The 25,076-nt window shown below is 37.0% G+C and overlaps 1 protein-coding gene across 2 annotated transcripts in view; it reads right to left on the reverse strand.

Moving 5' to 3' along the window:
• HTT (huntingtin) overlaps nt 1-25,076 on the reverse strand; it is an 84,651-nt gene that overhangs the window by 54,254 nt on the left and 5,321 nt on the right. Inside the window, exons 2-21 of one of the 2 annotated variants that reach the window (XM_069856421.1) lie at nt 23,284-23,367; nt 22,759-22,879; nt 19,487-19,546; nt 17,556-17,635; nt 16,956-17,094; nt 16,585-16,726; nt 14,989-15,167; nt 14,291-14,495; nt 13,394-13,441; nt 10,067-10,147; nt 8,945-9,309; nt 7,002-7,125; nt 6,590-6,708; nt 5,564-5,675; nt 4,246-4,386; nt 3,412-3,570; nt 3,225-3,322; nt 1,522-1,661; nt 641-704; nt 112-212 (exon numbers count right to left, since the gene is read on the reverse strand). In XM_069856421.1, coding sequence (XP_069712522.1) covers nt 112-212; nt 641-704; nt 1,522-1,661; nt 3,225-3,322; nt 3,412-3,570; nt 4,246-4,386; nt 5,564-5,675; nt 6,590-6,708; nt 7,002-7,125; nt 8,945-9,309; nt 10,067-10,147; nt 13,394-13,441; nt 14,291-14,495; nt 14,989-15,167; nt 16,585-16,726; nt 16,956-17,094; nt 17,556-17,635; nt 19,487-19,546; nt 22,759-22,879; nt 23,284-23,367 — 2,562 coding nt within the window. The remainder of the gene's footprint in view (nt 1-111; nt 213-640; nt 705-1,521; nt 1,662-3,224; nt 3,323-3,411; nt 3,571-4,245; nt 4,387-5,563; nt 5,676-6,589; nt 6,709-7,001; nt 7,126-8,944; nt 9,310-10,066; nt 10,148-13,393; nt 13,442-14,290; nt 14,496-14,988; nt 15,168-16,584; nt 16,727-16,955; nt 17,095-17,555; nt 17,636-19,486; nt 19,547-22,758; nt 22,880-23,283; nt 23,368-25,076) is intronic. The other variant, XM_069856422.1, reaches the window with a different exon arrangement.

Below are 25,076 nucleotides of genomic sequence, written 5' to 3' on the forward strand. Positions count from 1 at the left end.
TGAACAAAAATATAAGAAACCCACTAAAGATTATTTTCATTATAGGTACACAGTAACATGTCTACATCTTTCTAAACTTCTTTTCCTTTCTAAAAATTCGAACATATATACCTCATTAATGAAGCTGCGGCTACATGTCTCACTCTTGGATCTTCATCTCCAAGCAGACATATTACAACGTCATTAAGCACTCTCTCCTGAAGCTTCAGTAGCTACAAAATAAGTTCTCATCATTAAAGTTCACTGAACATTTTCATCATTGGATCAGATTGTTAAAAGATAGTTAACAAGGGAGATCTAGTGAGAATTTGTCTGTCATACACATATGTAAGACAATCTTTACCTTAACACTGCCAAATATACTACTTAAATACATAAATGCTGGAAGTTTTTTGAAGTTTGAAAAAAACCCAAAACCACAACAGAGTCCCCCCAACACACACGCACACACACCCGAGAACACAGAAATATCTGAATCTCAGTAGTGAAGTACCTTTACAACTGTAACAAGTCTCCAAACATGAGCCTACTTATACAGAACAAACAACTACCAGTGTTGACAGAATTCAAACGTCAGTGCTGAAATTGCACTGGTACCTCAACCCAGAAACAGAACATACTGATTGAATAATTTACTTACACCAGTATAATGATGAAGACCCCTGTGCACTCTCTCAGATCTTCCTTCCAAGAAGCTGACTAGCCTATGGTAAAATAGAATTTAGAGTACCTTAGTAAATATTAAAGGTTATTTCTCCCTTCAGTGCTCAGAGTTCTTCTTGTTTATTCTTTAGAAAAACACTGCTGCTGGAAAACGTAAAAAGTAAATGCCTATTTCGCTACCTTCCGAAGAGGTAAGCTATTACCTGGCTATTGTAACAGAAGAATTATTTTTCGTTAGTTAAAAAACATCCTTTACACATTCTGATATTTCCACCCCCACCATGCATGTAAAAATCAGACTGCTTTGAAAAGATAGTAACACATTCCAAATATCACTACTTGAAAAGGGTCCAACTTTGCACAACTAAGGATGACTTGAAGAATTTTCATAGAAACACCTTTTGTCTTCCAGCTCGGAAGAACTTGTAGAGAATGAGGGAATGCAAGAAAAGGAAGTAAAGTCATATTCATCCCAGTATAATGGAAAATGAGCAACAGAAGAGAGCTGACGATAACTGAGAACAAGTCAGGTACATTTCTTTAAAAAAAAAAGAACACAAAGCTGGACATGAAATCCAAGGCAGTTTCCAGATTATATGGTCTCTCTGATCACTCATTTACAGAGGACTTGATAAAAAAGATCACTGAACTAGGAACTCCTCTCCAGAGGACTGGGCTTGGTAGTGAAGTCAATGGTAACTTGAGAATTGGAATTCATACATTCCTTACATGAATGATTGGTCCAAATTAGTTTTATGAAATTTGTTAATGTTTAAGAATAAACTGCCCCATTTTGGTTTCAGTCTCCTATACACTGCGCTCCAGCTTCAAAACCCATAGAAAAATATAAACACTTACCGAAAATCTACCTCTGCAAGTGTTTCCAGAAGTTCCGTCCTTACTAACCAATATGAGCTATTCTTCAGCGTAAGGAGATCAACAATTAATTGTAAACCTAGTTCACTGTAACTGCTACTACACAGGCTCATGATGCAGTGCTGAGAAGAAAAAAAAAATTGTTATATTACAGAAAAGTTCTCTGAATCAAAGTATGTAAGTTATCATAAAAATCCATCTTATTTAGAATATTAAAAAAAGTTATTGCTTAAGAGCTAGGAGAAAGTACCAGAATTAGGTACTTTGCAAGGCTAGAACACGAGCTCCATGTGAATTGCTAAAGTCTCCTGCTGAATTTAAAACTCTGGAGAGGAACACAAGCCTTTGATATCAGAAGACAATCAATCCACCACAGAATAAGGTCTAAAACTCGCAGGGCTTAAACACCACGAACACTGTAATCTTATCGGTTCAAGACCAGGCTCTCCTAATTTCCACAAGACATTTTTAGACACCCAGTTCTGATTTCCATAAGTTTTTGAAAAAGTCATACCTCACATTTTAGTGACAGTTCAACTACAAGCACAAAGTGTGATCTTCAGAAAACGTCACAGAACTCTATACCTCTATGTTTTATTTAACTACACGAAAATGCACCTTCTTGTTTGAGGATAAACAACCCAAAATGCTTTTCAATATTTCTGCTGAAAGGTATGAAGTCAGGCTACACTATATACTGAGAGAAATAATAAGTCAAAACTGACTAGTAAAAGTTGCCTGAACTGAACAGTTCTCATGAAGTCTTCTGAAAAGCCTTAAGCCTAAGTGTAATCAATACAGAAAATACCTATATACAAACAATAAGATCATGGAACAGAAGGTTAAGAAGACAGCATTGTTTAACTAGACTTCCTTCCCTCAGCTTCATCATAGACCCCTCCTGTTTTCACATGAAATCATATTTTCCATACATTAAATTTCTGCAACTTGCTAAAAGCTACACTTCACCTCACTGACCCCTCAGCTGCAATAGTCAGCCACGTGTGCCTCTCCCCGGTGAATTAATTTCCCTTGCCTCCAATTTGTCCTTGTTCTTCTACTTTTTTTTAAATTCTTCAAAGAAAAGCTCACACCTTCACCCCTCTGCCTTTTCCACATCTTCCACAGATTTTATTACAGAAATAAAACTCACACACTCTAAGTTCCACTCACAAATTCAGCCATCATCTCTATTTTAACAATTGCCTGATGCATCTTTCACCCAATTTGAAACACTTTCCTGAGACTTTCCTCACTTAAAAAATTATTTCAGAAAACAATCAGTATTTTACTTCTATTTACTTACTAATATCTCACATTTAATTTTGCACTCCAAATAACACCTGGTTGTGTCCTGTATATGTTCACATTTCCCTTTTTAGGCTAGATATCCTTTTCTACATAATGCACTCATCCTATTGTTGCTCAGTGTAACATTACAGTCCATATCAGTACATTTATGACTAGAAATATCATGATTACACTGCCACACAATCCAACCACCATAGCTATTTTCCAGCTGTTTGTTCCTCCATCTCTGTGCCTGATCCATGTCTTCTACAATAAAGTTCTTGGGGAAGAAGTCATTTTTTGCTCCATGTTTATACACCTGAGCATAACAAGTTCCTAGTCAATGAATAATGCCCCCGTGATCTGTGGTGGTATAAACTCCCTCTTCTGCTTACCCTCACAGCTGTACAAGCCATTTTGCATGTAACAGACGACTCATCTTTCAGTGTTTTCTGTAACAGAGGTATGCAGTCTACCAAGGAAAAGAGGTTTCCTATCAAAAAAAAGAATTTAGAGCAATGAAACTAAAGAAAATTTTGGTTACATTAAAAAAAAAGATACACCCATGAAATAAATTATTACCTGTTGAGCTTCTGACATTTATTAGCCATTTTTCCACATCAAAGCGGGATTTAATTAGAATGGAGTTGATAATTGTTCCACACAGAATGGCAGTCGCTCCTCTAATCTGGGGATCTCCATGGTCAATGTAGTTCAGAATATCTGATACATACTGCTCCTCTAAGAAAATAATTAACAACTACTTTATTTTAAAAATACTAGCCTTAGACTTATCTGATCCCTAAAAATGTTTCAGTGGAGGTACCAATTATTGTACAATCAATGCCAGCACATTCACAATACGCTTGCCGTAGTTCTACTTTTCCGAGATGCCTAGAATGTAATCTACAGATCATTCACACCATCCAGACCAGTGATCACATATAAAACCTCTAGCGACTTAATTTGTACATTAAATGCTCTGGGGAAATCCAAGAATAAAGTTTTGGTCCACACTCCACCTTTGCCACTATCAATACCAAATCAGATGAATATTCCAGGTCCCTGCTGATCATACCGAATCACTCATGAAAATAAACCTAATGGCTTACAAACCACTTAGAAGATGGCCTGAAACAAATTAGAACAAACCATTTATAACATAAACCACTTCTATACAGTGGTTGTACTAAAATAGCTTAAACTTGTTAAAAGCTGCAGAAGCTCAACCCTTGAAATTTAACTCTTCTTACAGCAAAACCCTCACCATATACACAGACAGCACATTCATGGCAACTGATGCACTATTTGATTGCAAATACTAAAATGGATTTAGAGTTTTCAGTACAGATGCTGCCACGCTTATTTGAAAACTCAAACATACTATTAAAATAGAATATGCGAACTGAAACATACCATACTCTTCTCCCATTGCTTCAAGGGGAGTTTTATACAGTTTGCTGAAGAAAGATTCGGGGTGAAGTGCAACAGCTGCTCCAACACAACTTACTGCCAGGGCTTTTACACTGACTCTCACATCTCTATCAGGAACTAAAGCTGCAGAAAAGAAAAAAAAATAAAGAGGAGTATTTAAAAGCTTCCCAAATTGTTTTTCAGTTAATAACTCTGTATGATATAAAGTGCCTAGCCTAGACAAAAAGTATGAAGGCAGAGCAAGTAGTTCCAGTTTATCAGAGACAGCAGTTTTATACAGCTTTTTTTTTTTTAAATAACTACCTATGTAACCAACCATACGCACTTCCTACTCACTTCCCTTCATTACTGAGAATTCAGCCAGTACACTGTCTTTCCAAGAACATTACAGTAGCAGAACACATAAACAAATAATAATTCAGTAAAGGGGAAAAGAACAAACATCTCATTTCACTCATATATAAAATGACACATACACCCACGCCTGTGACACGGAATTCTCAGTGAAAAAAATGGAAACAGCAGTGCATGCCAGAAAAGTTCAACATAAGATTTCAGCTAGGTTGCTGAAAACCTTATGTCAACATGCTGGTTTACTTTAGCTTAAAGTCTCAGGGTACGTTTCCCAAACACAAATGGGTACAACAGCACCTCCTCTACCTGAGGTACATTCAAAAGAATTAAGATGAAATTCAAACCGCAACTGAGTGATACAGCTAAAAAAAAAGATAATTTTAATCTTGCTTTAATTTAAAAAAATATGCATTGTAAACAAAATCAACTGTAAAACTATTAAGACAAGTACTTGAGAGAACTATATTCTTCTGAATCTGTTTTTAGCAGTTTCCACTGAATGGACTGCAACTGAGGAAAATGTTCCCTTACTGAGGTACTGATATTTTTACAGTGGACAAATTGTGCACCCACCACTGATAAAAAGAAATACAGATGTTAGATTGCCTTCACAGCTTCATACGATCTATAAATCATCAAGGCCCCACAGGTTAGGTCTCAAAAAATTAGAAACTGTAAATTATTTGACTTAAGGGTTAAATTACTGTAACACTTCTTTAGATCCCCAAGCATTCAAAATGGGATTAATTGTAAAATGGTATAAACTTTAAGTGGTTTTTGGTTTTTCTCTGTTGTGATCTTTTAAATCAGGACTGTCACAGAAAAACCACACTCATGAAATCTCCAGTAAAGTGAAATTATAAAAATAAGACAGAGTAAACTGACCATACTTCCACCTTTGTACATTGAGAGACACAATGACCAATGAGACTTAACAGAAACTCACCTCCTTTCTCCCCAGTAAGTAGAAAAGAGGCTGACAGAAGTCTAACGCAGTGCACCAAGGGAGCAGAGTTTCCATCCGTATAGTGACCTATGTCTCCCTTTACCCTGGAGGGCTATTGAACACAAATCACAATTTTTATATAGAAAAAAATTAATCTTCAGTTTAAATAAAATATTAGGCACAACAAGATTTAGAAATACTGCACATTCCCAAATGTATAAAGGTTGCAATACAAAATGTGTTTAACACATACGCCAAAAAAAGGCCTTAAAATGTAATGCTTTTGGGACATTTGTACCATGTATACGAATTGGTTTAATTTTATCAGAGAAACAACAATCATTCTGTAGATTTTCTGAATTACCCAGATTTGCTGTTAACATCTGAAGGAGTCTGACAAACCATTTTTTGTCACCAAACAACTATCTTTGGAAACTTATGTATAAGAAGCAATTAACTCCTTAGATGTTTCCAAAGAAGGCTGATAACCTTCTGTAGTTTCACATTTAGAGTTGCCCAGTAGACCGATCTAACTTCTGTCTGCACAAACTGAACTTCTTTCACCTCAGCTCAGAACAAAGTCCAAAGCTAAAGTCAAGAGGAAATCAATAACCTGTGGTTAGAATGGCATGAATCTCTCTGCAGAAAGAGATTCTCAAAAAGTAAGACGTGGCTTCTGAGGAGATCATAAAGTTACCTACGCAGCTAGCAACCAGCACAAAGATATTTCAGGTAATAAAGAATTCAGTGTACCCTACTACTGCACAGGTAAAAGGGATCTGTGCTCTCAATAGTTTGTCCTATGGTTTTGCTGGTGATCGCATTCAAGATATTAACACCTGAATATTCACCGTATGTTAAATAAAATTCAGGCTATAGTTCAATAGTTTACTATTCAACCTTAGTTATTTTGACCTATAATGAAGCACACCACATGAACAGGCTACCCACATATACCACTAATTAACATGACCATAAAGGTAATTTTTTTTAACTTCAAGGCAGACCACCATAACTACTTCTCACCTTATTTTCATGATCAGCAGGATCTGCTGCATCTTCTTTTGATGTAAATCTATCTACGCTGCTATCAGAAGGCTGCCTACTATGGCTCATAGTTTTCAATAGGTGAGGCTGCTGAAGCGCTTTAGAAAAAGGCAATTCATTAAATATTATTTCAGATGTAAATTAAAAGCACTTTAACTGAACTTCATTATACAAACATGAAAAATAAATTAGCAGTGATCAAAACAAGTGATTTACTAGAAGTGTTGAAATATACTTCTTATTTTATACTTCCATCTAGTTGTTTGTTTTTCATATCCATTATGCAAGTCTTTAGTCCCTTGGAAGTTAGACAACAGATGCATCTCTAACACCTGCCTTAGAAGCGTCACCAGTTCTGCTCCCATTCGTCCCCCTTCCATTATCAACGTACCAACAGATGAATTTCTGAAAGACTCTGATGAATTGTCCTGGAGAATATTTGCAGCTTCATCTTCCTCATCCTGCAGCTGCCCAATTTGCATTCCAGAATACTGTCCCTCAGCACCTTCCATAACCTACAGTGCAAGGACAGGACTTAAAAACACTTAGCTTAACACAAAATATTAAATCTCAAGCATGAGGTGTTAGTAATCTAGAAATAAAATGAAAGCAAATATGAGCCTGATAAATATAAATATTAGTGTACAGCTGCGTGCAGGCCCCAGAGCAGTTGCCCTCCTCCTCCAGCATTTGGGCTATTAGAAGACACAGTTACATCTGACAGTCTCTCACTTGAGCCATCAGCAGTAACAAAGTCAAACACTAGGTGCACCGCCTCCTCTGCAGCTTTCCTTACTCTCTTAGCCAACACACACATCCCAGCAGTTACAAATCACAACCAACACCTTTCCTGTCACCAACTGAACTTGTCCCTTGCTGCTAAACTCCCCCATAACCTCACTTGTCCTGGATACATAAAGTCAAACTGAGAACATGCTTTGTAGGACAAAAAAGGACAAGTAAGTTTAAAGATATTTTAATTCCTTCATTCTAAAACAGAGACTACTGAAAAGGACATTTCTGGAGAAGAGTTCGACCCTTGGTACCTAAGCAATATATAGACAGTAAGTATAGTGAAAAACAACCACAAAAACAAGCAAAACCAAAAAAACCATAGTAAAGTCAGTAAAAGTAAAAACCATTTCATTCCAAGCCCGTGAGAATACAAGATACTACTTTGGTTACTCCCTCACTAAATAAGCACCTGAAAATTGTTCATTAAGAAGTCCATGTGTGGGTAAGTGGGGCAACTCAGCCTGCCAACCACAAAAAAATAATTCTACTTGTAATTACTGCTTGTAAACAGTACGCAAATTGACCTAAGCAACAGTCTGACAAGAATTTGTAAGAAATGCATCTTGGCAACTTGATTATAAATGCATGCTCACTTCAGCCTCTGCACTGCCTGCATTTAATTCAGAGCATGCAATTATCATCACTCCTTTGATTCCTGCATCCTCACATTTGCAAGAGTATTTGGCTATCATAATTCTAAATTTACCATTTTTTGTAGTGGTAAGAAACTATTACTTTTCCAAAGTTACTAGTCAGCAGACATAAGGAAAAGGTTTGATAATATTTGAAAAAAATCCCACAAACTTAGGAAATTCAATGTTTTCCCTTTTTTGCATTTTCCGCTCTTGCTCCCAGTAATTACATTTTTGCTGGTTTTATTACAACCTCACAATACACTTGCCTGAGACTAATTTCTTAAGACAGCTATACTGTATGCCCATTTCAGATGTTCATTAAATATGCAACTGCTACGTTAGTAAATCATGCAGTATTTGCTTCATATAGCAGAAATCCTTAAGATGGAATAAAAAGGAGTAAAAAAAAAAAAGAAACAGAGCTGTGTTGCCAAGTGAAAAAGCACAGGCAGAAGACAATGTGAAGCTTTAAGTTCCAAAAGTACTCCTTCATCATTCCAAACTGACTGTTCACCCTTTAACACTTCCATTAGTCCACCTGCACCAAAATATTACTAATGTATCTATACAAATGAAGAATATGCTATTAAGAGGATATATTTATTGCAAGGCTTTGATACTGACATTGTTCTAGTGAGTAACAATCTGTTAATGCCCTTGCATGACCTACCCTGATTACAGCTTTGTAGTTTTTAATTACTGCTGAAGTGAAAGTGTTAAAAGGAGGTCAAGCTCTCCAACAGAGGTGTGAGCTGCTGACCTTTCCATTGTTACTAGCTGAGGATGGAAAAGTGGAAGACGAGTAAGTAGATGAGTCCAAGTCTGGGCCCTCCACGGAAGAGCTCTGAGACATGTCGGGCCCCTCAGTAGAAGGAGTTCCCCCCTCTGCCCGTTGTACACTTACAATTTCAGAACTGTCCGAAGGGGTTACAGCAGAGTCTGGACCTTCTGTAGTAGTCTGAGAGCTATCACTAATTGGTGAGGAAGCCTGTGTACCATCATTCAAGTCCATAGTGGGATCTGACTGGACAGCACTGATCTGGCTGGAGCTTCGACTAAGCACATCATCTTCTTCCCCTTCAGTAGCTGTACTCGTCAAATCACAGCTTGACAGGTCTACGGAGTCTGACTGCAATGTATGCTGAGAACGTGGCTGCTCAGTAATGATATCGTGTCCAGTAGAATCAGCAGCTGAGCTCCCTACAGACCCAGATGTCGATACACCCGACGAAGAAGCTAGTTCACCAGTGATCTCGCCCTTCATAGAAGCTGCAAAACAAAGACATTTGCAAGTCAATCAAGTGCTTAAACTTGTGTTTCATACTAAGCCATATATTAACCTAGGCTAAAGAAAGCGTATAACAGAACACTTAACAGACAAGTTGGGAAATAGGCATCTTTAAGATGCCCTTCTACTTATACCACAATGACAGCCTAGCAATTAAAAAGATATGCAGTCAACTTCATTAGGCAAGTGTAAGTTTTATACCGAGGAGTATCTATGGTTTTAGTTTCATTATGTATCTCGGGTGCCAGTCACTTTCCAGTCACCGTAACACATGGTTTGTATAATCTACATAGAGTAATTAAAAGAATGGATCTGTAATGTAATTTGTAATACAAGACTGTTTTACACCTGATCTTATCATACTAGGAGCTGAACCCACTGAACTGGTACTAAAAAAGCGGGAAAATTGCGACAGTAGAGTATTTTACATCTACTTAGTAAGCCATAAAATTCTGTTATTTCTCTACAGATTCTGTACTTTGAATTTGCAGTGACACAATTTCACAGTTGCACAGAATTCGAGGCCAGAAAAAGATCACTAAATCTTTCTTCTAATCTCTTGTATCTCATGATTTGCTATAAGTCAGATATTTCCACGTTAATACTGACAACTTAAGTTAGACTATATAATTTCAGTTTGAAGAGATTAAATTTGTCTCATAAACCAACAAGACAATAATCTGAGGCATTGCTCATTTGTAATAAGTTGACTGCACTCCTAAAGGGAAAGCCACTTACCTGCAAATGACGCAGCACTAACATCTGATCTGGTTTCAGCATCATCCTCCAAACCCTCTTCTTCACCGAGAAGTATTTTACCTAAGAAGTGATATGAGAAAAACCTTCACAGTTTTCCAGAATTAGTCAACTTGAAATGCTGAACAGTTGAAGTCAGTTAGATGCAAAATCTAATTTTAAAAAGTTTATCCAAATAATTTTTCAAAGCTATGACACACAACAGATAAATAAGCGAAAGGAATGAAGAAAGTGACTATTCAGTCCCTCCCTCATCCAGTTCCTCCTGATCAGGAGAGAAAATCAGACAGCAGTGACAAGGAAACACAGTTAAGTAATTTTATTTATCAGTGTAACCATTCAACATATTGCCAACAACCTTATTCATTCTAGGGGTTTTTTTGTGGACTATGTTTAAGATTCCACTCATTTTGTCAATATGTCCTGTTACTAAGGACTGGGATCTGGATGTCTGCCCTCAACTCAGAAGGACATTAAAGCGCCACAAGTAATAGAATAAATAACCTCTCTCTCCTTAAGGCTATGAAAATTATCAAAGGCTACTTGCAGTCTGAGGCTTGGAACTCCAATGGTAACAGAATGGAAAATGCCTAGGGGGAAGAGCAGCACAGACTAGAAGCACAAGACAACATAAGTGGGACGGGGTGATGAACCATGAACAACAGCCATTAAGATCCTCCAGGAACTACAAAGGCAAAAATCTTCAGAGAGTTTTTTGCCATAAGAAAAATGAAAACCACTTATAAACTAAGAAAATTATCAGAGTTCTCTTACTCACAGAGTAATGTCTGTTTTAAACAGAGGCAGTGGAAAGAGAAAGATACCTGTAGATGCACGTTGCATCAGACATAACTGCATTGAGAAGTTTGTAAATGGGACGGGATACAGAGTGCAGAGGGAGCTACTGAGCCTGTCCTGGATCTTGCAAGTCACTTGCTGAGACAGAGGGATTCGTGATTTGCCATTTAGATTAAGCTTCACTGGTAGTCTAAGATTCACCATGCAAGATACTAATGCTTTGATAAATCCAGGCAAATTCTTTTGCATCTCATTTACGTTACTACGGGATAAAAAAGCATTAAGACTTTCATTTTAATTTCGCTAGCACAACTGCTCTCATACATAGCAGTAACACTGCAGAATTCTTCCTCCAAAAGTATGTTTTATGGTATTCAAACCTGTAAGGCAGAAAAGTAACCATGACATTTCCACATACTTTCTATGTAAAACAAGATTGACTACTACACACTCCTACGAAAGAATGAGTAAAATCCTGCTAAGAGTTCCCACTAAAAAGCATGAAAGATAGTATATTCTTCTCTATTGTTCTCACATTTGCATCCATTTCACTGAAATAAATCAGCATGATATTCTGCTTTCCACAGCAGACCCACATTAAAAGTAAGTGAAAGGACACTGAAAAACACTTATTAGACTTGGTATGTTTAAAGAAGTACGTAAAACAAACTGCAGGATACTTTTACACTATTTGGGAAAGGAAAAAATAAAATCACTTAAGATGCAGAAAAGGGGCTTTCATTTCAAAATGAGTCCTCGGCCTTTTTTGCAAATATTTTTCCAAAGATTAAACAAACAAACCAACAGCGGCCACCTCCTCAGAACTAAAGTCATCTGAAGCACAAGGACTGAAAAGGCAGGGAATATCTGAGTTCCGAGAGTAGGGTCTCAGATGTGTGCTGCTTAGCATCACCTTACACCCCTACACACAAAGGACTATTACAGCTAGAGAAGTTTCATCCATTGCCATCACCAGAAACCTACCACCCTATACAGCAGTAGACTGCAAAACAGCTTCAAGTAGGAACTGGGAAGAGGCTTGACTTTTCCCTCCTCTCTACAATAGAGAGCAGCAGGAAATGAACAATTCATGATTTGAAGTTAAGCCTCTACTAAACACAAAATTGTGAAGACCTCTCTTAAAATTCATTTATATAATTTTTTTTTTGATCACAAAATCTTCATACCATGACCTTGAAAGAGGATAGAAGCTGATGACTCAAACATGTTTCCCCACTGAGTGAAGGAAAGGTTAGTGCTTTAACAAGTACTTTAATTGAATTTACACTAGTAATACTTCAAAGTTACGCTGAAGACTATTAACAATACATAGTATCAAAACGAAGATTCACCAATTTTAATTTTGAAGTGTTCTGTGTTTTGCTTGGATTTGTTGCATTCCGTCTCACCTTTGGAAGCTGCAGCAGTATCTACTTTCAGAACATGTTTTCTTTCGTTCTGCTGTTTCTAAACTAGAAATTATCACTGCACCCAGAAGCACTATTTCACTCAGTTCTACGCATTGCTGCACATTTAGGTATATTCTTAAAGCATATATGTATAGTCTCCAAACATTATAAAATTCCTTACACACAAAAACAGGAGGACATATTTGGAAAAGCATAAGTTAGTTGCTATCATGGTCCTTAAAATTTGTATAATCTTATTTAGTCTGAAACTATATTGCCTTGAAGTTTTTCTTTTCCACATTGCACATGTCACTGCTTACTATGCTTACACTGACTGCAGTGAACTCATACAAGGTTCCCCTGCAGTAGTAACATTTTGGTCAGTGAAAACAGGCCATGAAACTGTTACACAGTTGTAATTAGAGCAATTCTAGTACTGATGAGACTTGTTTTAAGCAAGGTGTAAACACAAACATATATGAGAGCTTTCATGCACAAAATGCGAAGAAATACTTCAGAGAAAATTGTATTATTTAAAACCCTACTAAGTGAATTACCTGTTGTAGAAAGAAATTAAAATACACACAGTGAGACATAAAATGAACAGCACTTATCATAAAGAACAGAAAAAGAAATAAAAAAGCACCATGTCAAAGCATGCAAACATACACGTACATTATTGAAAGAAAAAGAAACCAGGCCTAACAAAACCAAGATGGTTAACCCTTGATATAACTCACAAAATAGTTAAGTATTACCATCAAAAGAAAGAATGCCCTGTTCTGAGAGATTATTTTTAGATGTGCTCTTTAAAATGAAAAATGCATCAATATTCATCACCATAATTTTGACATTGAAAAACAGCAAAAATAAGAATGATATTGCTTTGAATAATTTTAGAATATGTTGATTGCAAGATCAGAAATTGCATGAGAATTCTTTTAAGATTTACAGTGATTGAGCTCAGCTGATAACAGAAAGGCAATTGTGAATGAAGACCGAAGTTCGGCAAGACAATGAAGTGGGGAGGGAGAGGAGGAAAAATGAACCCAAAAAAATCAGAAGGGAATGCAATTAAAGATTTGGTTTTGAAAATAATCACCTTTATGCTTTCTCGCAAGAGCAGGGCTGCATGAAGACCCCCCTCCAGCTGCAAATCACAGAAAGTAACACATCAGGGCAAGGACAGAGCTGCTGAAATCATGAAGGAATTCTAATAGCCACAATTGGGAAGAAAAAAAAGAAAAAGCCCAAAGCCAGGAAGATCTAGCAAACATTTTGAAGTCCAAGCCAGTCTGGATCATTAGCCATCAAATGACTTCTTATTTTTATATGTCACTCGTGCAAAGTTTGCTTTAAAAGAGTATATGCTTTAAATTTCACTGCTATGATCATTTCCAGCTAATGAATCACTTTCCAATAGCAGCAATATTAGAATGATCTGTTAGTTCAATACAGAAGTCCTTATGGGAATCCCGTCAGAGACTGATTGTTTTAAAACAGGTAAGTAGCAGTTAAAAGACAATTTTAAGAACATGCACTTCACAGACAGGAACATTGATAACCGATTTTAAAAGTTAAGGATAAACTTAAGTCATGCTTTATTTCCATGCTGGTTTTGGTTTTCAGCAAGGAGCTATCAGTTGATATAAATTCTGATTAGATCAGCTTTTTATGAATCACAGTTGTCAGATGCCTGATAAGAATAACATTAATTGGGGGGCGGGGGGGAATCTGTCACCACAGTTAACTGCTCTCTGTAACCAAAAACACCCATCAACACAACCTATACAAAAGTACTGAGAGTTTGTCACTACCCAACGAATGTAAACCTACCTAAAGGAGGGAAAAAACCTTTTACTGTACCTGGTGGGGTAAACAGTCATGAATAATTTTATACATTTCATTTTATCCTTCATATATTTGGCTAACACTGAGAAATAAGGCTGGTGATGTATATTCATCTCCTGTTACTCAAATTACCAAAAATAAAACTTACCTATAAGTTCCACTATGCTTCCACTGCGGTTCCTGCTCGCAGAGTCATCTTTGGATACACTGACCTGTGCAATGCCCCCTGCAGCGGTCAGGGCATGGAGAAGTTCAGGCGGTGGCGTTCTAAAAAGCTGTTGTAGTAATTCTAAAGCTCCAGTCACAACATTGTGGTCCTGATGCTGGGTATAATGCAGAGTCAGTTCATAGACCTAAACACCAATGAAATACAGGAGTAAGTCTCTGTGGTGACAGAGCATGCTACATTTCTTCTCATATACCACATTTAATTTCAGTGATGCATTGAAAATGACTGACACTGGCAATGTCTTATCTTCACCACACTCTTCCAAGGGGAAAATGTCAATTAATTGTAGCCTTTCAACTTTTTTGGTAGAAATCTGTTATTTCTGTTTATTGTTACGGGAGGAAGAATCACATCAAAGATACGATTATGAAGTTCTTTAGCTCCTTTGGAAACACCTAACAAATGTTGCTGATGCTTTTTTCTGGGGTTTCTGGTCATGAACGTTACTTATTAGTCATTCCAGTCACATAACAACTAGCATTTACCAAGTTCAACAGGAATTTGAGAAAAGAATTCAGAATGTTCAACATCAAACTAGTGCTGTATCATAACATAGGCAAGATTTCTTTTCCTTCCTACTAATATTCTTCAAGTGAGGGTTATTATTCATATTTTACCTGTATAAGTTGCTCTGGTGAAGGTGCAATCTCTGTTTCTTTTCTTGTTACACCAAAACTGCCTTTCAGGCTGGTATCCTTTACTTGTTGTTGCAATAAAGGTATGAGATACCTTAGTGTAAGTAAAACACCCAGAATTAAGAGAGTAGGGTGATCATCTTCTACAGGAACCAACAGGCCTGGGAGTAGAAAAGAAGCAGACAAATCACTTACTGACAATGGTTAAGTTTCATTACAAATATTACTTCATGTAGTCCAAAGTCTAAAACAACTAGGAGCAACTTAAGAATGCTTTCTAAATGTAGAAACATTGCAATATATGCATTATTTAATACTCCGGGCAATGACTAAAGCAATGTGGGAAAATGGTCAGAGGACCCTGTTTCACTTCCCCTTTTCACTTAATAAAAACACAAAAAAATTTCTTTTTCATAATATCCAATGCCTTCAGCAAACGATCCAGACTCTCTTGCTCCCCTCATCTGACTCCTCTCTCCATGTGGCAGCTTAACTGAAGTCAAAAGCAATTCTCTCACACACACATTTGCTACTATGAAGGACATCTGCAGCCTTGCATCCTCCCTCAAGGAACTTTGTTCCATATATCTACCTACTAATCACAGAGCCAAACCCCAAACATATTAACAACAAATATAATTATGTAAGAAAACAGAACATTCCATGTAGAGGAGGAGAAAAAAAATCAGAATCAATTCATGGAGTTCCTATTAGCGCTCCTGTCTGATTTCAGTACTGTTGACAGGACATTATAAAACACCCTCCTCTGAGGCAGGAAAGAACAGTGTGTGCACAGAGGTACCACTTTGAAATCACACAGAATGAGGAAGTCACTATGTGGCATTTGAATTCTTCACTCATTCTTGAAAGCAGCAAGGTTAACAGGATAACGCTTTATGTATCTGTTGGTCTTCCTTACCTCACCTTTTGCAATAGTCTACATAGAAAATAACCCCTTGTCAGTAACAAAACTAAGGCAAAAATTTTGACTACAATCCAGGCAAGTATCTCATCACGAGTTGCAAAACACCACAAAGACCATGCCGACTTCCCAGCTGAAGAAATATGGAAGCAATCCCTGACAGAAACTTGTGTGTTTTTAAATAAAAGCCCTCCAGTTCTGATCTAGATTAGGTTTTCAATAAAGAATCTACTACCTCTAAAAAAGGTTACAGGGTATGTGTTCATGACTCAGAGCACAGCAGTCATATATTCCACTTCAGACCTGCTGCACTAATGACAAAGCTGCTGAACAACAGAAGTCTTCAGACTCCTGAGCAACTTCTTCCAGAATCCCTAGACCTCCTCATTTTCCAACAGGCCACTCCCTAGTTTTGGCTGGTTTTTTTCAACATTACTGAATTATCATTGCAGCACACACAGAGATAAAAAGATCTTGAGTCATGACTTCATCTAACTCAATACAAAACAGAGAAAGCATTAGCAGTGTAACTAGTAGTCTAAGTATCCTTGCTTTGCCTGAAAACCTCTCACATTTGAAAAGTATCTTACATGAAAAAAAAAAAATCATGTTACCTACACCCAAAGCAAATTTCTTGCCCTCTGCCCCAGTCTTACCTAAAAGCACATTCAACAACCAGGCATAAAAGTACTGTGTTCTTCGCGAATGTTGACAGATGCTTACTGCTGATCCTGCTGCTGTTCGACGGATAGTGGGGGAACTGGATTTAAGATTAGCTATGAAAGCCTTCAATAAAACCTAAAACCAAAGATATTTTACATAACTTTTTAGGAGGAAGAAGACATATGTGAATTAAGAAATAAGCAAATGTATTTTTCACTCATTCAAAGTCTTACTGAATGCACAACAAATAAGGGCAACTTTTGCCTTAGGTAACACTGCTTTTTGTAACAGCTGATTGACAATGCCAATAGGTTACTGTGCTTTGAGATATAATAGGAAGCACTGATAGGGTAAAGAAAGATACCTTAATCTCATTGTCGTTTGCAAAATTGCCAAACGCTGCCATGATTTTTGGTATTGCCGCAGCTAGTGTCTCTTGTACTGATTCTTCAGGTCTCTTACTTATTCGTGTTAGGCAGGGCAAAAGGTTCACTAAGTATGGCCTAAGTACAGTAAAGAAGAAAAACTAATTTGAAATCAGAACAACTGTACCCTTCTTAACATTTTTTTGTTCACACTCAAATACTGTGGTATTACTAAATTATAAAAAAATGTACCTGTTAGCTACATAAAATACAGAGGGGAAAAAAAGACAATCTTCCGTATACGATTTGCAGACATTAAGGTGATAGAACTGAAGAGAAGAATGTACCTAAAATAAATACAAATCATTGTCTTCACAAGTTTCCCCCCAACCTTCCTTCAGTGTCACACAGAACACAGAACTGAAACTCTGCTAAAAGAAAAACCGCTGAACAAATAAAGCTACTTCAGAGAGTATAAGGGGATACGAAGTCTCACAACCTCCCAATTACCTATTTAAAACTTGAAAACAGTAATATTTTGTTAACACCTATATTGTCTTAAATGTTCTTCAGAAAATTCATTACTAGGATGCGTTTACCTGCATTTTTGAGGCCGAACTAGATGAGCAAGCTCAGCAAATCTCCAGAGTGCAGCACGTAGACTTCTGGAAGCACCATTCTAGACAGAGTTTACATTTGTTACATTTCATCAAGCAAAACTATTTCCTAAAAATACCTATAATACACAATAGCATACAGGTTTAAACCATGTTACATAAACAGATAAAAATGTAAGGTGCCTGGCAGCCATTAATTTCCTTTAGCCAAAAGGAAGTCAAGTAAGCTCCATGACTGCCTTCATTTTTCCGGCTGGTATAAGGAATTTTCTGAGTGACCCAAAATGAGTTATAAGGAATACTAAGAAAGAGAAGGAAGTGTCCAAGATGGCCATTCTGCTGAAATCAGCTTAAAATACCACAGAGAAAGTCATCAACCAACAAAGAAACACTGATTATATCAGACTCTAAAAAACACTGCAACACTTGCAGAGATATAAATGCAGCATAAAATTGACAGCAGTGGAAAATGCAAATAAATAATGTTCAGCTCCTGAGTGGGGGGGGAAAAAAAAAAAAAAAATCTCATACTGATGCATGTCCTTTCATAATGACTTGCATCCTGAAGTTTAGTACCTGTGTCTATACTGACACCTTCAGCTGTGCACCTGACTGAAGCCAGAATTCCTTTAGACCCAGTGCCTACAGATATCGTAAAGCTCCTTAGTATAGCTAAAAGTACAGAAAACTATGGAAGTCAATAGACAGCTAGGAGAAATTGTGTACCTAATGTAGTCAGAACCTAAGCGAAATGCTTCTCAAATTGAGTCCTTCTGAAGGTACAGCTGAGAAGTTTAAAAATTGTCATTTCTTTCTTATTTTCTTTAGCTGAGATATCAAAGGCTCATGGTCTTGTTAGCATGACAAAAGAGGAAAAAACCCAAACACTTACATCTGAATAACAAATTGTGTATTTTCCAGGTTCAGAGCCAAACAACAGATTCTGGCATGGCTCCTCACATGATCCAACTGATGCACAAACAAAATTCAGTTGACTGGGTGCTTCAAATAAGCCTGCTACCTATTTCTTGCCTTTCCCATGAATCAGAGAGCAGCTTTTCAAGGAGCACATGCCACGTGAACAACAAAATATTTCCAACAAAGTATTTCCTGGAAAAGCTATCCACATTGCTTTTGTTATTTATTTTATCTTCTACAGTTCTGTCATTCCCAAACAAATATAACAGAAACGAGTAGAGTAGCCTTACTGTCCCACAAATAGCACCAATATTCTCCATATACAATCCTTGCTCTATGTTTATAGATGCAAGAGACTATTTCAGCAACACTGCCCTGAAAACAGCATTTTTCATTCGTAGTTATATACTTAAAAAAAAGCTATTACTAAAATTCTTCTGGTAGACATAATTAAATTATGACTTTTTGTGCAAAGACAGATGCTTCACTATTTTAAGTTTTGCTTGTTACAAAAGCTGCACACATCACACATTCACAAAACAAAGCCACTAAAACTTGTATCAGGTCACTTCAGGTCTTGATCAAATGATTCCTCCAAGAAGTTACGTCAAATTAAGAATGTCACTGTCCTTTACCTACTTTTCACCGCCCTTTTGCTTGAAGTTATTTTTCCAGCTCAGTCAGCAGAGCAAACATCATGAACATGCCTTATTCATTCGGGTGCAGAGTCACTAAGGTTAACTCAGTCTGCTGTTCACACCAAATGCTCACACATTTTCTGCCAGATAAGCTTTCAGGAGTGATTAAATCTAAACAATGGGGCCAACAGTGAAGAACTGGGTAGAACATATCGAGCAGTCACATATACTTCCGAAGTGAAGCTTTGACCTTAATATTAAAAGACATGCACTATTTACTTACATTAATGCCACATTGCAAAATGCTAACACACTTACTAAATATCATATTTCAAAAGGACATCAATAAAAACTCACCTTTTTAATCTCTTTATATAGTTCCAATTGCAACCTAGGAAGATTGGAATCCATCAAAGCCTGCAATAAAATGCATTGAGAATGCACTGTATCAGAGGGGAGGCCACTTAATAGTTGTAATGTTACACTTGCAAGAAAACAGCTGCAGAAAAGGCATATAACTGCCCCTATATTTGACGTATAACCAGGAAAGTGATAAATACTGAAATTAAACACCTTTATCTTTTACACAAGCACAAACCAGAAAGATGAACAAATTCTACAAACAGTTATTTGCAGTCAATATTGACTGCTTTACCCATCCTACCTAAAAAAGGCCATATGGGAACAGACTACAAGCAGAGCCAACATAATGTGCTTTCTGGCAATCACCAGAAATAGAAAGTCATGAGTCAAATATAAAAAACACTAAAATAGTCTTCACAAGCAGCGAGAAGTATTCTCTGCTATACATCCCCACCATCAAGTAGCTTCTTATGATTTCTCAAACTGAAGGTGTATTTGAACCATTACCTCTAACAGCCCTTGAAAAACTCTTCCTTTGTGAATTAGCCTATTTTCTGCATCCATTTACTACAAGGTGTTCTGGACACCAGAAGTATCACATCCCAGGACCTAATCAAGCACAGGGCAACAGCGCACACACTACAGTTTGAACTGGCAGTCTAACAACTAGGGTACATGAGATGAAAGTAAGCACCAAGTAGTAATTTTCTGTCCACCTCAACTTGATCCTTCTCCTTGCACCTTTAAAATGGAAGAGAAAAACAAAACTAAAATAGTTCTGCTATATATAATCTTTTCCTACAGAATACTTTGTATACACATAACCATCCTTTCTCTTCCATTTCTTTTCTAGTACTATTTAGGATTATTTCCACCACCACTTCCTCAGATGGAAAGAGAGCTTCATACAACGTGCAAGCGCCTAAATTATGGATTTATATAGTGCTATAATGTTTAGTATTTCATTCTTTATTCCTTGCCCAATAATTGAATAAGTTCTAATTTTCTGTCTGCCTCCTTGACCATTGACCATTAAGCCCACAAGGTTACTCCTACGTGGCATACACTGATGTAGAGAGATCACAACTGCTTAAGAATGGTCAGCGGTTCTTCCAGAGCATGATTCTCCTAGACTAAAACTGTATGCCTCAAAACTTCATCCCCCCACTTATACTACTCCTTATAATAAAATCATATTATCTTCCCCAGAAAAGTCTTAGCTGGCTTGTATCTTCATACTGTCACAGGCACCCGAACTATTAACTGCAGGTGATTATATGACAGCAAGAAGGGATTAATCTCACTTATTCACAAAACTTAATTTTTATGGGAAAAAAAATATCCTTGTATATAAGGGTATCAAGCAAGACAAAAAGGCACCAGCTACTACTTTGGCTTCAGGGGTAAGTTCTCCGTACAATACACTCAACTGAAGCAACTTGTTTTACTAGTGTATAGCCTGTTCAGCAGGCTAGAATCTAAAAAGTCATTCAAATCAGAAAAAAATATAAGCACGGTCAACTCTACATTGCTAAAAATAATAAATCCAAATTACTGAGACAAACTGTACACCAATCTTTGTGAACAGTCCCACCACCATCATTAGCACAGAGAATACCACAACATCGTACATCAGCTTCAGAAACAAGAGAGCTGCAGCAACCTGCAGAAAGCTGGAAACTCCCAACTTGGTATTTTTAATTTTAAATGAAGGGATCACCAAAGCTTTTTAAACTTTGAGCCATTTGTAATGTCTGTGAGGTTCTGACAGGTAAGCGTAGTGATACTTAAAGATGACCTACAGAGTGTGCGTTTACACTTATTTCCTGTGTCAGTTTACAGCCTTGTCTACACAGAAGTGCTTGCATTTTAACTACACTAATGAATATAAACTCCAGATGGACATGCAGTTACAACAGTAATGCTTACATCTATATTCTTATCTTTAGAGAGAAAATATCACCTTCATAGCAACAGAATTAGTCTCTAAGATGCCTGAGGTACTACAAAAGCCGATCACTGACCAATATGCAAGTTTAGGGACCCAAAGCTTCTGGTCCACTCATCACAAGCATCCATGTATGACCAAAAATAAAACTGCACATATTTCTGTCTCTGCTTTTATACATGTGAGAGAATACCTGCCTAAAGACTAATCTGCTTCTACACAGGATAAAAGTATGGAAACAGAATACAAACCATATAACCAGCTTGGATAACAGATATATCCATGTGGTTGGAATATCACAACTGTGACTATTTCATAGCTGTGACCAACTTGGCAAGATTAACAACTGGCAGAAAACTCCACCATTTAAAATCACTTTAATCTTTACAAAAAACCAAACTACCTACAAAGATTTAAAAAAAAAAATAAAATCAAAGTCAGTTCTAGTGGGAGGTGTCTCTGTGCATGGCAGCGGGGTTGGAACTGGATGATCTTTAAGATTCCTTCCAGCCCATATCATTCTATGAAAATTATTGTTTGCATATTTCTAAAGCACTTAAACTTTGCATCAACTACATTAATCATAAGCGTACATGACATTAACCCAAAGGTCAAGTATTTCAGAAAATGGGGGGAAAAAAATAGAAAAAGAAAGAAAGGGCAGGTGAAGGTAAACCTGTCCTGGAAGTAGAATCTCTGGAATAATTGCCGTGAGCTGAACTTAGAATTAAGATTTAGACCTTGCCTGACCTCATCTGCTGCTCGCCAACAAGCCCTTCATTCTGGTTCACAGTAGGGCAATAAAACATCTCCAGAATGCCATATTTTCCTAATTATTGCCTAAAAGCTCCTCCTCCAACTCGCAGCAAATCACACCACCTGAATTACTGCATGTCTGGAATGAAAAGCCACTACACCTTTCAGACAGATCTGTAATGAGATCTTTACCTTTCCTCATGTCAACCATCTTTATGCTTACAGAACAATAATATTCTTCCCATACAACAAAATGGTTTTAGAAAAGCCTACGTTCTTGTTTTGGTTAAACTGAAGAGAACAAAGTTAAAGAATGATATAAGAAAAGCATATATTAGAATGATGAACAACAGAAGACAAGTAAAATATCTAGATCTGGGCATAAAGAGCCCTCTTAAAAGCACATAAAGAATTCAGTATAGACACTTACTTAACCTCTTACATTAAAACATATTATCAACAATAAGAAAAGCAACTACAGTGGCTACGTCAGTGTGAATTCATACCGGACACTGCAGGTTAAGCCATAAAATCTGGCAGTACTGTATATAAAAACCCTTACTTTAATAACTTTATTAAGGCATTCGTCTGCAACCATCCGGACATCAGATTCTGCATCTTCACTGCAGAGGAGGAAGAGTTCCATAGCAATCCCCAGCAGTTTCTGAAATTCTGGAGAATTCCTAAATAAACAAACATTAGAAAATTAGAATGTACACTACGAAAGTGAACACCAATGCTATTTTTGAGGGCATTCCAGAATCCAGCTACACATATTCTATGCACAGTCATGCAAAAGGAGAAAGCATCTAGTGGAATAAAGCACATTACGAGAAGTTGAGAGTTCATTTTCCTACATAATCTGGCAAGGTATTTGAGCTCTCAGTTTCTCTGGCTGAGGTACAAGGAAAACGTTTAAACAAAATTACTTCTTAGATTCTGAGCTGGAAAAAAAAAAAAAGTGCTGTTTCGGTTTTAAACAGAAGTTGAGCATTTAAAAATCAGCAATTATCGGGAAGCCTCTAAATAACTAACACTCCAAAGTAGCTATTCACATTAATGGAATAAATTAAAGACACTGTCTTACCTTAAAGACTGAGCAACTATGTTTTCACATATTGTTAGGCAATGATTCACTCGATCTTTCTTGGTAGTTGAAAGTTCTTTCTTTCTAAAAGAACAACAGAGCAATAAAGTCTGAGATAAGACTTCAGAAGTGAGCAGTGACCATTTAAACACTCCAGCTAGAGTAGTGTCTAATGATTATATAGACTTCTGTTTAGCAAATTCCTGAAACTTAACAGTTCTATTAAATTGACCATTTTGCATCTGAACTGAAAAGGATGCCAAGGCATCCTGCCAATGGTTCTGTAATTATAAAAATATAGAAGTTCTAGGCACAGTCTATGCTCATCAAGAGTAATGTCCCTACAGTAACACTTGGTATCATCCAGCAAAGGCCGAGCTTAGTCAACTTGCAGCAAATAGGTGAAAACAAAGAATAAAATACACAGAATCAAAGAATGCATCTCTAAAGTGATGCAGAGCATGATATGAAAAGTTTATACTTTTCAAAATTCATTTAGCATTCACTTCAATGTGACATAAGATCCTATAACCCTTTACAGCTGAGTCTAGAACTGCAGCTTGTTCCCTACTCCACCCTCAACAAAGAAGCTGAAAAAAACAGAGAGATTCAAATCTATGACTATGAGATTTTATTTCACTGTGTACGATGTCTCCTGGTTTTAACTTCACTGACACAGAAACACTTCTAGGAAAGAAGATATCACCTTTAAATAATTAACCAGCAGCAACACTGGAGCCAAACTGCACACCCAAAGATAACTCTCATGGATACTTCTACACTCATTCACAGAGAGTCTTCCCTTTTGTTTCCAAAGTAAAAACTGATCATCTGTATTTTTAGCATTTGTGTCTTAATAAAAAGAAGCAAAACCATCAACTAGCAAAACAGGGTTTCTGAACTGGAAGCTGGAAAACTATGTCAACAGCCTCGAGTTACATTAAAAGAGTTAACACATTAAGGACCAACAGCAAGCAGTCAATAAGCACATTAAAATAAGCTAACTCAAAATACACTTAGACAAGAGTTTTGAAGAATTAAGTTGTAATATTTAAGAGCTTTAGCTCAAGTAATAGTACATTTTTTTAAAAAAGTCATTCTTTGCAAGCACTCTCATCCTTTTCCTTCTGTCAGGTTGGAAGTGGGAGTTGAAAAGTCTTTGCTCCCAAGATTTCAATTTTCCTCCTAAAAATTCTCTCATCTCACTCCAGAAATACTTTCCTTTTCTGAAAGTTAAAGGAATAGTTCTGAACAAAACCATTTTTCCATTATAATTTGGCAGTATTTTGTTTAGGTAAGCTTCATCTTTCCTCAAAGAGGATCTCTTATTTGGCTTGTGTTCTTCAGCAAATGGCAGAACACGAGTACCCAACCTGATTTTGATCAAGATATACAATGTCTTTCTCTCGATCTTGAAAAAGCACCACAGTGTCTTTCACAGCACTCTCCAATCAGCTGTAATGTCCAACTGATTTTGCAACTGAAGCACCGCTGGCGTACATATGCACCTGAGAAACTGAATAAATCTTTTAAACTTTTACGATAAATCTACCAAGCACTGCTCGCATCTCTGATGAGCACCATTTGCAGTACATGTTCAACCCAACAACAGAGCAGGCACATCTGAACTTGCTCACAAGCTCACTATTTCAGACACAAAACATGTTAAAGACATTGCTGAACGAGACTGCTTTCAGAATGAAGTTCTTCATTAGCTAAACATATTACAGTCTTGAGCAAGGCAGGCAGCAGCGTTCAATACTACTCAGACTAGTACCGATCAATCTCTTTGG

Source organism: Phaenicophaeus curvirostris, chromosome 4 (assembly GCF_032191515.1).
Source record: "Phaenicophaeus curvirostris isolate KB17595 chromosome 4, BPBGC_Pcur_1.0, whole genome shotgun sequence".
Lineage (NCBI taxonomy): Eukaryota > Metazoa > Chordata > Aves > Cuculiformes > Cuculidae > Phaenicophaeus > Phaenicophaeus curvirostris.